At 43.1% G+C, this 14,436-nt stretch overlaps 1 protein-coding gene across 8 annotated transcripts in view; it reads left to right on the forward strand.

Annotated features, from left to right (window-relative positions):
* Nucleotides 1-14,436, forward strand: part of LOC131137843 (ryanodine receptor 1-like) — a 50,365-nt gene that overhangs the window by 9,147 nt on the left and 26,782 nt on the right. For 4 of the 8 annotated variants that reach the window (XM_058086204.2, XM_058086202.2, XM_058086205.2 and 1 more), the window contains exons 14-56: nucleotides 31-217; nucleotides 287-422; nucleotides 3,021-3,116; nucleotides 3,233-3,351; nucleotides 3,430-3,563; nucleotides 3,641-3,882; nucleotides 3,974-4,166; nucleotides 4,257-4,473; nucleotides 4,541-4,645; nucleotides 4,730-4,833; nucleotides 4,918-5,001; nucleotides 5,094-5,253; nucleotides 5,320-5,467; nucleotides 5,540-5,745; nucleotides 5,822-5,996; nucleotides 6,250-6,458; nucleotides 6,549-6,907; nucleotides 6,984-7,113; nucleotides 7,204-7,364; nucleotides 7,432-7,594; nucleotides 7,674-7,760; nucleotides 7,834-8,060; nucleotides 8,676-9,114; nucleotides 9,181-9,765; nucleotides 9,842-10,042; nucleotides 10,108-10,219; nucleotides 10,295-10,438; nucleotides 10,534-10,807; nucleotides 10,887-11,001; nucleotides 11,074-11,206; nucleotides 11,300-11,394; nucleotides 11,462-11,597; nucleotides 11,663-11,849; nucleotides 11,915-12,026; nucleotides 12,108-12,228; nucleotides 12,489-12,658; nucleotides 12,743-12,963; nucleotides 13,035-13,125; nucleotides 13,381-13,521; nucleotides 13,605-13,768; nucleotides 13,867-13,945; nucleotides 14,060-14,149; nucleotides 14,217-14,357. In XM_058086204.2, coding sequence (XP_057942187.2) covers nucleotides 31-217; nucleotides 287-422; nucleotides 3,021-3,116; nucleotides 3,233-3,351; nucleotides 3,430-3,563; nucleotides 3,641-3,882; nucleotides 3,974-4,166; nucleotides 4,257-4,473; nucleotides 4,541-4,645; nucleotides 4,730-4,833; nucleotides 4,918-5,001; nucleotides 5,094-5,253; nucleotides 5,320-5,467; nucleotides 5,540-5,745; nucleotides 5,822-5,996; nucleotides 6,250-6,458; nucleotides 6,549-6,907; nucleotides 6,984-7,113; nucleotides 7,204-7,364; nucleotides 7,432-7,594; nucleotides 7,674-7,760; nucleotides 7,834-8,060; nucleotides 8,676-9,114; nucleotides 9,181-9,765; nucleotides 9,842-10,042; nucleotides 10,108-10,219; nucleotides 10,295-10,438; nucleotides 10,534-10,807; nucleotides 10,887-11,001; nucleotides 11,074-11,206; nucleotides 11,300-11,394; nucleotides 11,462-11,597; nucleotides 11,663-11,849; nucleotides 11,915-12,026; nucleotides 12,108-12,228; nucleotides 12,489-12,658; nucleotides 12,743-12,963; nucleotides 13,035-13,125; nucleotides 13,381-13,521; nucleotides 13,605-13,768; nucleotides 13,867-13,945; nucleotides 14,060-14,149; nucleotides 14,217-14,357 — 7,393 coding nt within the window. Of the gene's footprint in view, nucleotides 1-30; nucleotides 218-286; nucleotides 423-3,020; nucleotides 3,117-3,232; nucleotides 3,352-3,429; nucleotides 3,564-3,640; nucleotides 3,883-3,973; nucleotides 4,167-4,256; nucleotides 4,474-4,540; nucleotides 4,646-4,729; nucleotides 4,834-4,917; nucleotides 5,002-5,093; nucleotides 5,254-5,319; nucleotides 5,746-5,821; nucleotides 5,997-6,249; nucleotides 6,459-6,548; nucleotides 6,908-6,983; nucleotides 7,114-7,203; nucleotides 7,365-7,431; nucleotides 7,595-7,673; nucleotides 7,761-7,833; nucleotides 8,061-8,675; nucleotides 9,115-9,180; nucleotides 9,766-9,841; nucleotides 10,043-10,107; nucleotides 10,220-10,294; nucleotides 10,439-10,533; nucleotides 10,808-10,886; nucleotides 11,002-11,073; nucleotides 11,207-11,299; nucleotides 11,395-11,461; nucleotides 11,598-11,662; nucleotides 11,850-11,914; nucleotides 12,027-12,107; nucleotides 12,229-12,488; nucleotides 12,659-12,742; nucleotides 12,964-13,034; nucleotides 13,126-13,380; nucleotides 13,522-13,604; nucleotides 13,769-13,866; nucleotides 13,946-14,059; nucleotides 14,150-14,216; nucleotides 14,358-14,436 lie in introns of all 8 variants that reach the window. The other 4 variants (XM_078787553.1, XM_078787556.1, XM_078787554.1 and 1 more) reach the window with 1 other exon arrangement.

Consider the following 14,436-nt stretch of genomic DNA (forward strand, 5'->3'; position numbering starts at 1 on the left):
ACTATAAATATGTTCTCCATTTGTCACCAGAGGTCTAGATGCCCTGAGTGGGAAAAACAAATCTGCAAATCCGCCTAATCTCCCGATGGACACAGTGGTACTCTCACTTCAAGACCTGATTTTTTACTTCCGTCCCCCTGAGGAGGAGCTGGAACATGAGGACAAACAGTTCAAGCTCCGTTCCCTCAAGAACAGACAGAACCTTTTTCAGGAAGAGGTTCATCTAATTTACTACCACTTGCTATCATTTGAAAGACTTCTTCTAAGTGTTTGCTGTTCTTGACAGGGGATGATTACACTCGTTTTGGACTGCGTTGATCGTCTCAATGTCTACAACACAGCGGCACACTTCTCAGAATATGCTGGGGAAGAAGCTGCAGAGTCATGGAAGGAGATAGTAAATTTACTTTATGAGTTGCTAGGTAGGACTGTCCTGCCCTCCTAAATGCAACACTTTTGTTTTTGTTCCCATCTTTCATGAGCTGAACTCAATGATCTAAAACCCTTTCAATGAACAGAAAATCCCAGCCTGTCTCAAATTCATTAATTCATTTTCTACCGCTTATCCTCACGGGGGTGAAGGGGGTGCTGGAGCCTATCCCAGCACCCCAGATATCCCAGATGTTGCAACTAAATGATAATAATTCTGATCTACTGAATGTGACATGTGGGGTACCACAAGGTTCTGTGCTGGGTCCTAAATTATTTATTATATATATGAATGACATCTGTAAAGTGTCTAAGCTGTTACATTTTGTTTTGTTTGCCGATGACACAAATGTATTATGTACTGGTGGGGATCTGGAACATCTCCTGGTTACAGTGCAGAGGGAGCTCGGAACCATAAAAAGATGGCTCGCCACAAATAAATTATCATTAAACCTACATAAAACCAAATATATTATATTTGGAAACCATAAAAAAATAAAACAAACACAAATTAAAATAGAGAATACTGAAATTGAACGTGTTAAGGAAAGCAAATTTTTAGGAATTATTGTAGATGACAAACTAAGCTGGAAATCACATATAAATCATATAAAAAACAAAATATCAAAAGTAATCGCAATACTACATAAACTAAAGTATATCCTCAATAAACACTCTCTACAATTACTATATCGAACTTTTATAGAGCCATATATTGTTTATGGCATTGAAATCTGGGGACACACCTACAAAACCATTGCAAAACCAATTTACATGATGCAAAAGAGAGTAATAAGGATAATCAATCAAGCTGCTTACCAAGCACCAACAAGTAAATTCTTTTTACATTCGCAAATTGTAAAATTGTATGACCTAATTGATTTCAAAACTGCGCAAATGATTTTTAAGGTAAATAAAAACATGCTCCCAAAAGTTGTCCAGAGGATATTTCAGATTCGTACTAGTCAATATGACCTACGAGGAATGAGTGTGTATGCAAAAGGGAAAGTACGAACAAATGTAAAGCAGAGATGTATGTCAATCAAAGGAGTAGATATATGGAATGATTTAGATTTAAAGATGAAAACTTGTGATACGCTAAATAGATTTAAACAACTATTTATAAACAATCTTATGAGTAAATATGAAAGGGAATCATGAGTACCAGAAAGCAAATTGGATACCGCAATGTATAGACTATATAACAGTTGCAGTGAGCCAGTTGCAACCATTCCAGTTGTTATGTTTACATCATGGTAACATCACTTATAGGCAGACAACATGAGGGGGGGGGGGGTGATGTCGGGCATCTAGGTGAAGCTCTGGGAAGGGCGGGAGTGTGCTGTGGCCTCGTAAAGTGGACCCTGCCTTGTCTGGCCTTCCCTGGCTACTGGGGGTGTGAGTCTGGCTCTCAGGTGCTTCAGCAGCGGCTTGCTGCTCTCTGGCTGGGCTGGGGCCTCAATAGCCGCAGATGGCGCTTGGGGCGCCCGGGCTTGGTGGGTGCTTCTTATGGGAGCATTCCGTGTGGCCTCACAATAATGAGGTAAATGATGGTTGGACATCGGGTGTCACGTTGACCACATGTTGGTAACATGTCTGTGGCACGAGGAAGAGGTCTGTTGGATAACAGAACAAACAATCCATCCAAATGTAGGCCCGCCCAGGGATCACACATAATTGTGGGTCCAGCCAAAATGGCGTCTTATTGGAGGGCAGCGGGGTGTGCGGGAACTGCTGGGGTGCTGGGCACGCGGTGGGTGCAGTCAGGGGCTAGGGGGGTCGGGGCCAGGTGGGTTGACTGGCGGGGTTGGTGGTGTGCTTCAGCAATGTTCTGGGGTTTTGCTGGGGTGTCCGATGTTCCCACTCTTCTTTTGTTGTTTTGTCTTATGTAAGATTCTGTGATTATATGTGTAAAAAAAACCCCCAAAAAACCAAAAACTTATTGAATTGGTTACTGCTATGGCGTGGAGAAGGGGTAGGATTTAATAAGCTTTGCTTCTTCCTGCTCCTTTTCAGACATGTGTAGTAATGAGGTGTTGTGTGTATGCATGTAGGTGTATGTGTATATATGTATATTTGTATGTATGTAGATATTTGTGTATGTATATGTATGTATATATTTGTGTATGTATATGTATATATATGTATATATATATATAAATAGATATTGTAAGTGCATATGTGAGAAAGAATAATGTAACATAGTATTCCTGTCTGAAATAAATTAAGAAGAAGAAGAAGAAGATGTAGCGGTGGATAAAAGTATGAGACGGGACTAAACGAGACATAAGAAGCAAGCAAAGCAGGGAAGATAAGGGATAAGGGAGGAAAGGGAAAGAAGCAACCGCCTTCGTTGAGAGCCAAAGAGAAATGGGTGTAGTCATAAGAAGATAGTGATTACACAGCATGATTAATGTATAGGCCACTCCAGATTGTGCAGTTTTACAATATTGTGTATGTAGAAAATATTTTCGATTTTTGAGTCCAGCTCATGAAAGATGTGTTGCTAGACATGTTGCGTTTATATTTTTGTTGAATGTATCGGTTCAGATTGCATTAAAAGTCATGTTTGCTGCTTTTTCTTCCCAAAGCTTCTCTGATCCGAGGCAATCGATCAAACTGTGCGCTGTTCTGCGATAACCTTGACTGGCTGGTCAGTAAATTAGATCGTTTGGAGGCCTCTTCAGGTATTTCAGAAGCTCTGTTTGTGTTATTATCTTTAAATATGCTTGCTTTAGATATTGCACACTTCATTGGAGGGAAGCAGGGAAGCAGTACTTCTGATGAAATGTTTTTATTATAGGCATCCTGGAAGTGTTGTACTGTGTTCTGATTGAGAGTCCAGAGGTTCTCAATATCATCCAGGAGAATCACATCAAATCCATCATTTCTTTGCTGGATAAGCACGGACGCAATCACAAGGTCTGGCACATATTATGTTGTATTTCACAGTATAAGGTAGCACCCACCAGAAAATCCTCATGGGTTTCTATTGTCTAGGTTCTCGATGTGCTCTGCTCTTTATGTGTGTGCAACGGTGTGGCTGTGAGGTCAAACCAAAACCTAATTACAGAGAATCTACTTCCCGGCCGTGACCTCCTCCTTCAAACCAACATTATCAATTATGTCACCAGGTGAGTTTGGATGTTTGTGTAGTGCAAGTGATATAAGATGTTGTCTAAAGACCACTTATTTTGTAATCTGCTTCTAGCATGAGACCCAACATTTTCCTTGGCACCTGCGAAGGATCCACTCAGTATAAAAAGTGGTATTTTGAGGTGATGGTGGATCACGTTGAGCCGTTCCTCACTGCTCAGCCATATCACCTGCATGTGGGCTGGGCTCTCACGGAGGGATACAGTCCGTACCCCGGTGGAGGCGAGGGCTGGGGGGCCAATGGTGTCGGGGATGATCTCTACTCCTACGCTTTTGATGGGCTTCACCTCTGGTCAGGTAAAATGAACGTTCTTGTTTCTCCACACAATACATGGACTATTTTATCTGTATTGCTAACAATTTGATACATGTTTGTTTTTGTTGTCAGGACGTGTTCCGCGCCATGTTGCCACGCCTAATCAGCACATTCTGGCAGCAGAGGATGTGGTCAGCTGCTGTTTGGACCTGAATGTGCCCAGCATTTCGTTCCGCATCAACGGCCATCCTGTTCAGGGCATGTTTGAGAACTTCAACTTGGATGGCCTCTTCTTCCCTGTTGTCAGCTTCTCTGCAGGCGTAAAGTAATTAAAATAGAATCATATAAGTAGACTGTTGTTGAGAGACAACATGACATGTGAGACTGAGAAAAAAAAATCCTCCCCAACTGCCAGGGTCCGATTCCTTCTTGGAGGCCGTCATGGGGATTTCAAGTTCCTTCCACCTCCGGGCTATGCTCCTTGCTACGAGGCAGTGTTGCCAAGGGATCGTTTGCGGATCGAGCCCATTAAGGAGTATAAACATGACTTTGATGGTGTCCGCAATCTGCTCGGTCCAACACAGTCCCTCTCACACACTTCCTTCACTCCCTGTCCTGTGGACACTATACAGGTAAAAGGTCATCATCTGAATCATTCTGAGAATGGCACAAGGACTCTTTGTTTTGTTTGCCTTCCAGATTGTACTTCCTCCCCATTTGGAGCGTATTCGAGAGAAGCTAGCCGAGAATAGCCATGAGTTATGGGCAGTGACTCGCATTGAGCAAGGGTGGACCTATGGACCAGTGAGTGTAATTCCTTCAAGTCACCTCCAATATAACACTCTCTAGAACAGATCTTGTGCTCTCCCTTTGAATGGCTGAATAAAGTTTCGGGATGACAACAAGAAGCTGCACCCATGCCTGGTTGACTTCCAGAGTCTGCCTGAACCAGAGAAAAACTATAACTTGGCAATGTCAGGAGAAACTCTCAAGTAAGTCAGTGCATTAGTTTGAATGAAAAATGAAAACCACATTCACATAAATGTGTCTCTAATGGCATGGACACCATTTTAAAGGACTTTGCTGGCACTGGGCTGCCATGTAGGAATGGGAGACGAGAAAGCAGAGGAGAATCTCAAAAGAACCAAGCTTCCTAAAACGTGTGTTTTTGAAACTTTGTCTCAAAATGATTCATTCTTAAGCAGAATGAAGCACCCAATGACCTTTTTGACATAACATTGTTTTTTTATAGTTATATGCAGAGTAGCGGCTATAAGCCTGCTCCCCTGGACCTCAACCACATCAAGCTGACTCCTAATCAGAACACTCTCGTTGAGAGACTGGCGGAAAATGGACACAATGTGTGGGCCAGAGATCGAGTTCGCCAGGGCTGGACTTACAGTATCGTGCAGGTGCCCTTCTGTAGTGAAGACATGAAAATAAATTGCCATTGCCTTAACAACTACTTTCCTGAATAGGATATCATGAACAAGCGTAATCCTCGTCTGGTTCCTTACAACCTTTTGGATGAGAAGACCAAAAAGACTAACAGAGATACAGTTTGTGCAGCGGTTCGCACCCTCATTGGCTATGGCTACAACATTGAACCACCTGACCAGGAGAGCAGTACGTCTAGTAAAGGACAGTATGAATATATATCATTTTGTGTTCACCCATGCTCCACTTGTGTCTCTGCAGGTGGACATGGAGCAGGCAGCTCTCGTGGAGATAAGATCAGAGTGTTCAGAGCAGAGAAGTCTTATGCTGTCACACAGGGGAAGTGGTACTTTGAATTTGAGGCCGTGACGGTTGGAGAGATGAGAGTGGGCTGGGCCCGACCCAGTGTTCGAGCTGACACTGAACTTGGTGCAGATGAGTGGGCCTATGTCTTCAACGGTTTCAAGGTGGGAGCGAGTAAGAGTTTGCATTTTTGTGAAGCATCGAAGTGTGAAAATCTACATAAACATTTTTTCCATCCAGGCACAACGATGGCACGTGGGAAATGAGTCATTTGGTCGTCAGTGGCAATCTGGCGACGTAGTGGGTTGCATGATTGACCTAACAGAGATGAACATCATGTTCACGCTCAATGGAGAGATGTTGATCAGTGACTCGGGATCAGAGATGGCCTTTAAGGACATTGAGATCGGAGAGGGTACGTAAAGTAACTGTACCTATGGACATTACCATTTCGCTAACAGGTAGTACAAATGGAAGAATGGTTATGTTTGCCTCATTTGGGATTAGGGCTCTTTGCAAGCCAAGAACATCTTACATTTTAAATTCTAGTAGAACGAAAGGATCAAATCCAACCCCTGATTTAATTTATTAAGAGGTCTGTTTTATTGTCCATATGGTGTCTGAACACATGTTTCTAATGCTCTTACCTGGTGCAATAATATCTCTAGGCTTCATACCTGTATGCAGTCTGGGCTTGTCCCAGGTGGGCCGCATCAACTTGGGTCAGAATGTCAGCAGCCTCCGCTACTTTACCATCTGCGGTCTCCAGGAAGGATTTGAACCCTTTGCCATCAACATGAAAAGAGACATCACAATGTGGTTCAGCAAGAGCCTGCCTCAGTACATTACTGTACCAACTGAACACCCTCACATTGAGGTAATGTGTTGTCTTCATCAGTTACTGGACTTTTGTTATTTTTGAGCATCATTCATCATGTCAGTAATTGCTGCCTTGTATGCATTCTAGGTGTCTCGTGTTGATGGAACAGTGGAAACTGCCCCCTGTCTCAAGGTGACCCACAAGACATTTGGATCCCAGAATGCCAACACAGATTTGCTGTTCTTCAGGCTCAGCATGCCAGTGGAGTTCCACGAGACTTTCAAAGTCCCTGCAGGGACCACCCTCCTCACTCGTGCCCTCACTATCCCTGAGGATGAGGTGGTAGAGGTGGATCCAGACTCTGACTTTGAAATACTCAAGAAGTCAGCCACCCGCAAAGAACAGGAGGAAGAGAAGAAAGAACCCTCTGTGCCTAAGGAGATACCTGCTCTCAAGAACGGCGAAAACGAGAAGGATGCTTCCACTGAGAAAAGCAAGAAAAAAGGGTTTGTCTAGTTGTGAGGAGACTCAAGGACTCCATCTTTTGTCATATGGAGTCATTGCTCTTACTCTTTATTACAGATTCCTTTTCAAGGCCAAGAAGGCTGCATTAATAACTCCACCACCTGTTGTTCCCACCATGCCCCGCTTGGTGGAAGACGTAGTGCCAGATGACAGGGATGACATGGACATAATCCTCAACACCACCACGGTATTAGGTCATTTTTAGAATCATGTATAATCCACAGCCAGTGTGCAAACGTAGATCCCCTAATTTATATGAAACTACTTCCCTTACTAGTACTACTATTCTGTGCGAGTGTTTGCGGGCCAGGAGCCAAGTGGGGTGTGGGTGGGCTGGATCACACCCGACTATCACCAGTACGATCCACATTTTGACCTCAGCAAAGTGAGGAATGTAACGGTCACCGTAGGTGATGATAAAGGCAACATTCATGACAGGTAAAACTATAAAAGGATATTGTTTATGACTGATAAACTTGCGCTCACTGAATTATCGTTGTCTCAGTATAAAACGCAGTAACTGCTACATGGTATGCGGAGGTGAATTCAGCAGCTCCCAGCAAACCCGAGTAAGCCAGGAAGACTTTGTGATTGGCTGCCTCATCGATTTGGACACAGGACTCATGACCTTTACTGCGAATGGAAAAGAGATCAACACATTCTACCAGGTTCAATAACGTTTTTCAGTATATGACCCACAGTTTTGTGTAAAGTTGTTGTTTAATGCAACATTGCTGTGTCTTTCAGGTGGAGCCCAATACAAAACTGTTTCCAGCTGTCTTTGTCCTGCCTTCTAGTCAGAATATGATCCAGTTTGAGCTTGGCAAACTCAAGGTCAGCTATAGTCACAGCCATAAAATCTCCCGAATAACACACTGGTAACTATTTTCAACTGTGCACTTGACAGAACATTATGCCGATCTCCGCGGCCATGTTCAGGAGTGAACGCAAGAACCCAGTGCCCCAGTGCCCTCCCAGGTTGGACGTTCAAATGTTAACCCCTGTCATCTGGAGCCGCATGCCCAACCACTTTTTGGCTCCGGAGACAGGACGCATTAGTGAAAGACTGGGATGGCTTGTTCAGTGCCAGGAGCCGCTCACCATGATGGCCCTCCATATTCCAGAAGAGAACAGGTCGGTGTCAGTGCACTTCATTACACCTGCACTTCTGGTGAGTGCCAATACAATAACTTCTTTCAAAAATGGGACACCTGTTTTAACTTATACATATTAAAATACAGTCAAAACAGGAAATAATGTAAAGAGATACAGAGAATAATAATATGTACTGTATAAAAAAATAATAATTTAATATAGAGAATATTTTTAGTTTTACATGCAGAAAACAATCCAAAATAATTATAAATAACAAATGAAATGAACAATTGTAAGGTTTAAGATCAATTTTATTTTTATTGAGGACTCTTGTTGGTGAAGAGGACTGGAGAGGGAGTAGAGGAGCGACTTTCCATGGCCCCATGGTGACTTCTTTAGTAGTCACGCTATTTAATTAGTGGTCAAACTCACAGACAGTGAATGATACTGTACATGGCAAACAAACTTGTTTGTTACATGCATAATTATATGATAACGACACAGTGTTTGGCAAAATTTGGAGCTAAAAACAAAAACTGGGGCACTCGGAAACCAAGGTTTGACTGTAAATATAAAAGGCATACATTTTGCAGACACTGCAGTCACACTTTGTTACTGTTTTTCAGGCAAATCTAACCTTGTCGTGTCTTCCAGGTGCATTGACATTCTCGAGCTATCCGAACGAATGGACTTGCTGAAGTTTCACTATCACACTCTGAAGCTATATGGTTCAGTCTGTGCCCTGGGCAACAACCGTGTGGCTCATGCTCTGTGTAGCCACGTGGATGAATCCCAGCTCTTCTACGCCATAGAGAACACCTACCTTCCCGGACCAATGAGGAGTGGCTTTTATGACCTGCTTATCAGCATGCACCTTGAGTCCGCAAAGAGGAACCGGTTGGGAACCAATAAGGAATTCATAGTTCCAATGTCAGACGAGACACGTAGCATCACCTTGTATTCTGACAAGTCGCATGCTTTACCGGGTGTTGGTCTCACCACATGCCTGCGTCCCAAGCTCCATTTTTCCTCCATTGGGTTTGTCGGAACAGATCCAGACATCTACACACTGAGTCCTGTAGTTCCTTTGCAGGTGAACTACAACATATAGAATACAGGCTAGAATAACCTCACTAACATATATATTTTTTATTTGCAGGTACTTAAGACTAAAGCGCTAAACATGCTCATAGAAGCTGTGCAAGATGGAGGCCAAGCCATGAGAGATCCTGTCGGGGGTAGTGTTGAGTTCCATTTTGTGCCAATCCTGAAGCTCATCAGTACCCTCCTCATCATGGGTGTGTTTGACGATGAAGATGTCACTCACATCCTGGAGATGATTGAGCCAACAGTCTTTGGTGGTAAGAAGACGGAGGAGCCTGCTGAAGAGATTGTTAAAGTCAAGGAAGAGAAGGAACCTAAAGTGACCCTAAAAGCGCAGCTAGACAAAGATGAAGCGCAAGAAGATGTACTGGAAGAGGAAGGGGAGGAGGAGTTTGAGGATGATGGACTTGGGGAAGAGCAGGAGGAAGAGTTGGAGGAAGAGGAAGAAGAATTGGAGGAGGCGGAACCCATTTTGCCACATGAAGAAATGGTAGATGAGACAGAGCCAGTGAATAGGGAGAAAGGAGCAGACGAGACAGAGAAAGACATCAAACCTGGTGAGACAAGTGGTGAGGCTAAAGAGGAACATTTCGAACAAGGACTGTTCCAAATGAAGTTACCTGAGTCTGTCAAATTACAGGTATGCTGTGTTGTTTTTCTACAAAAAGCCATGTGATGTAATAATGATAATACTATTACTAACTTTTCTCCTTCAGATGTGTACTCTGCTGCAGTATTTCTGTGACTGCGAGCTCCGCCACAGGGTAGAAGCCATCATAGCCTTCTCCGACAAACTAGTCAGCCAGATACAGTCCAACCAGAGGCAGCGGTACAATGAGCTGATGTTGGCTTTCACAATGAGTGCTGCCGAGACCGCACGCAAGACCCGTGAATTCCGATCCCCACCACAAGAACAGGTAGACACTCTCTTCCTGTTTTTTTAGAACTGAAATTAGAACTACAGTTGCTTTTAAATTTATAGGTCAACATGCTCATGAACTTCAAGAACTGTGCAGAAGATGAAGACTGCCCAGTTCCAGAAGAAGTCCGTGAAGCTCTGCAAGCCTTTCACAATGCTCTACTGGAACATTGTGGTCAGTTGTGTTACAGACAGTAGCATTGGAAATGGACACTTTAAAGATCTGGTGTCAAAGTGTATTCTTATTCAGGTGTCCATATTGAGGAGGAGGAGCAAGAGGAGGTGATAGATTATTCTCTACGTGGACGACTGTTCCGTTTACTGGAACGGGTGAAAAAAATCCGCCAGAAGAAAGTTGAGGAGGAGCCTGAACCCGAGGAAGATAAAAAACCAAGTGAGCCTGCCTTTTTGTGCTACTGCAAACACGCCCACATGAGCAGTTATCGAAACGATAATATTGTTTCACACGTTGTACCCTTTACTCCGCAGCCACCCTTCAGGAGCTGATTTCCCATACTATGATCCACTGGGCCCAGGAGTCCTTTATCCAGAACCCAGAGCTTGTTCGTATGATGTTCAGCCTCCTCCACAGGCAGTATGATGGGCTGGGGGAACTCATCCGTGCCCTCCCTAAGGCCTACACCATAAATGCAGTCTCGATCCAGGACACTATGGATCTGTTGGAGTGCTTGGGCCAGATCCGCTCCCTTCTTATAGTCCAGATGGGTCCAGAGGAGGAGAGGCTCATGATTCAAAGCATTGGGTAGATATTTTTGTCATATGTTTTTACCATGTCAAATCAATTCACTCACTCAATTTCTATATGAACTTTCCCCTCTTAGGAATATTATGAGCAACAAAGTTTTCTATCAGCACCCGAACTTGATGAGAGCTCTGGGCATGCATGAAACTGTCATGGAGGTCATGGTTAATGTACTCGGAGGGGGGGACTCAAAGGTACATACATTTGTATAGATAAATCCAAATATATTGCATGTTCCAAAATAAACAATACTTTTCTTCCCACAGGAGATCAGGTTTCCACGTGTGGTGACAAACTGTTGTCGCTTTCTGTGCTATTTCTGTCGTATCAGTCGTCAGAACCAGCGCTCGATGTTTGATCATCTCAGCTATCTGCTGCAGAACAGTGGCATCGGCCTGGGTGATTGTATTTCCCATGATGCAGCTATGGATCTTGATGATTGCTTTTAAGACAGGACGTGTGCAAAGCTGAATATTCTGTGATGTTCTTTAGGAATGCGAGGCTCCACCCCTTTGGATGTGGCTGCAGCCTCATGTATTGACAACAATGAACTGGCACTGGCTCTACAAGAACAAGATCTAGAAATGGTAAAAGGAAACCAATATTTACAATAGATGTTGCAAAGTGTTGCAAAGTGGAATGATGTATTTCCAGGTGGTGAAGTATTTAGCTGGATGTGGACTTCAGAGCTGTCCGATGCTCCTTTCAAAAGGCTACCCAGACATTGGCTGGAATCCATGTGGAGGAGAGAAATACCTTGATTTTCTGCGTTTTGCTGTATTTGTCAATGGTCCGTTTTGTAATTTACTCTAGAATTGAATATTTTTGTATCTAACACAAATTCATGTTCCCCAGGAGAGAGCGTAGAGGAGAATGCCAACGTTGTGGTGCGCCTCCTTATCCGGAGGCCTGAATGCTTTGGTCCAGCCCTGAGAGGGGAAGGTGGTAATGGTCTTTTGGCTGCCATTGAAGAAGCCATCAAAATATCAGAGGATCCTGCAAGAGACGGTCCAAGTGTGAAGAAAGACAGACGCTTTCCCATGTAAGATTCCACTGTTGAATGAACATTCCATGATCACCTGTTAAGCCGTAGTCTTTTATTTGTAGGTTTGGAGGGGAGGAGCAACATGAAGAAAACAGGGTGCACCTTGGAAACGCCATCATGTCATTCTACTCGGCCCTTATTGACTTGCTGGGGCGTTGTGCCCCCGAGATGCATGTAAGTGGTTTACTTGAGTTCTCAGACAGGTAAGACAGAAAGGAAATTTTACTGAGGGACTGAAGATATTATCTCTTGCAGTTGATCCAGGCTGGAAAAGGCGAGGCCCTGAGGATTCGAGCTATCCTAAGGTCTCTGGTTCCTATTGAGGATTTGGTGGGAGTCATTAGCCTTCCTGTTCAGATTCCTTCTTTTGGAAAAGGTAAACAATGATGGCTCGCTTCTACCTTTATCCAGCATATTTTTGGATAGTATGTGAGTATAATGTGAAGTACAATATCAAGCAGATATAATACTTCTTTTTTGGCTTTGATCTTTTGACAAAGTGATCCCATCCTTCAGATCATATCCCTACATTAGAAGAAATAACTTTTATTACCCATAAAAGCAGGTTTACAGTGGCTGATTGATGCCTATTGCTAAATGTGTCCATGTAATGTGTGCTTTTTATGTCTTCTTTAGACAACAGCATCATCGAACCAAAGATGTCAGCCAGTTTTGTGCCAGATCACAAAGCTCCGATGGTTCTGTTCCTGGACAGAGTGTATGGTATTGATAATCAGGATTTCCTCCTCCATGTGCTGGAGGTGGGCTTTCTCCCCGACATGAGGGCTGCTGCCTCTCTTGACACAGTAAGGTTTTACAGACAACGCTGTCCTCCATGTGTTTTTCACAGTTGCATATTATTTTTTACTGTTGTGTTTTCGGTCCACTAGGCTGCCTTCAGCACCACAGAGATGGCCCTCGCTCTGAACCGTTACCTGTGCTCTGCTGTGCTGCCACTCATCACCAAGTGTGCCCCACTCTTTGCTGGCAGTGATCACCGAGCTATCATGATTGACTCCATGTTGCACACAATCTACCGGCTTTCTCGCGGACGAGCATTTACAAAGGCCCAACGGGACATCATTGAGGAGTGCCTTATGGCTTTGTGCAAGTGAGAAAACTTATGAAGGCATTTCATATTTTTGATTTCCTGATGTTTATATGTGGTTATCTTCGCTGCAGGCATCTACGCCCATCTATGCTTCAGCATCTGCTCCGACGGTTGGTGTTTGATGTGCCCATTCTCAATGAGTATGCCAAAATGCCACTGAAAGTAAGTCAATCTTTTAAGAAATCTTCTAGAAAAAATATAAATAGAATTTGACATGGTGATGTTAATGATCCCAAAAAATCTAAATGAGAGAGAACTAAATATTTGTCTCATTTTGAATGGGTATGCTATTTTTTTTACTTTATCCCGAAGGGAAGGTAATAGCACTTACAAGGTTGTCCTTCATGTATTTTTTCAGCATTACCCAGCATTCACATTTGTAATGGAAGTGTGATTTGTATTTCCTGTGTACTACAGCTGTTGACCAACCACTATGAGCGTTGTTGGAAATATTACTGCCTCCCCAATGGTTGGGCCAACTTTGGTGTTGCATCAGAGGAAGAGCTGCACCTGACCCGCAAACTGTTCTGGGGCATCTTTGAGTCCCTTGCACACAAGGTAATGAAAGAATAAGATGAAAGAATTGCTAATGTCACAGTGTGTGCAGAGTAACATTGTTTTTTTTTGTTTGTGATTTCCAGAAATTTGATGCAGAGATTTTCAAAATCTCTATGCCGTGCATTTGTGCCATCGCCGGTGCCATTCCTCCGGACTATGTAGATGCCAGCTATTCTTCTAAAACAGAAAAGAAGGCATCAGTGGATGCGGAGGGCAACTTTGATCCTAAACCTGTCGAGACCACAAAGTGAGCAGATTTTTTTCACTTTTCTTTTTTTTTTAATTCTCTTGATATAACTTTCAAGTTAACCTATTCAATAAAATAACAAAATCTGTCTCAAACAGCACCATCATCCCAGAAAGACTGGATGCGTTTATCAACAAATACGCTGAATATACTCATGATAAATGGGCTTTTGAAAAGGTAAATGATTATTTAGCACATTTACAAAAGTATGTTTTGGTTAGGTAAATTAATGCGCTATTTAATTAAAGCCAATATAAGAGTTGAATCAAAAATTCTGCCTCCATGTTCCAGATCCAGAATAATTGGTCATACGGTGAAGTCCTGGATGAAAATGCAAAAACTCACCCCATGCTTAGACCATACAAGACATTCTCAGAGAAGGTATGTGTGCATGTATATTTATTTCATTTGTCTGAGCCTCTGACAGCACTGATGTTGTTGCTTACAGGACAAAGAGATCTACCGCTGGCCTATCAAAGAGTCCATCAAGGCCATGCTGGCATGGGAGTGGACCATAGACAAGGCCAGAGAGGAAGAAGAATCAGAAAAGAAAAAGGCGGCATCGCGGAAAATCTCACAGACAGCTCAGGTACACAGCAGTAGGGTGCTTTATTTACATCACTATAGTTGTGCTATAGGGTGATAATATATAATATAATAATTATCTC

Source organism: Doryrhamphus excisus, linkage group LG21, assembly GCF_037039965.1.
Source record: "Doryrhamphus excisus strain RoL-2023G ecotype Guam linkage group LG21, RoL_Dexc_Guam_v1.1, whole genome shotgun sequence".
Lineage (NCBI taxonomy): Eukaryota > Metazoa > Chordata > Actinopteri > Syngnathiformes > Syngnathidae > Doryrhamphus > Doryrhamphus excisus.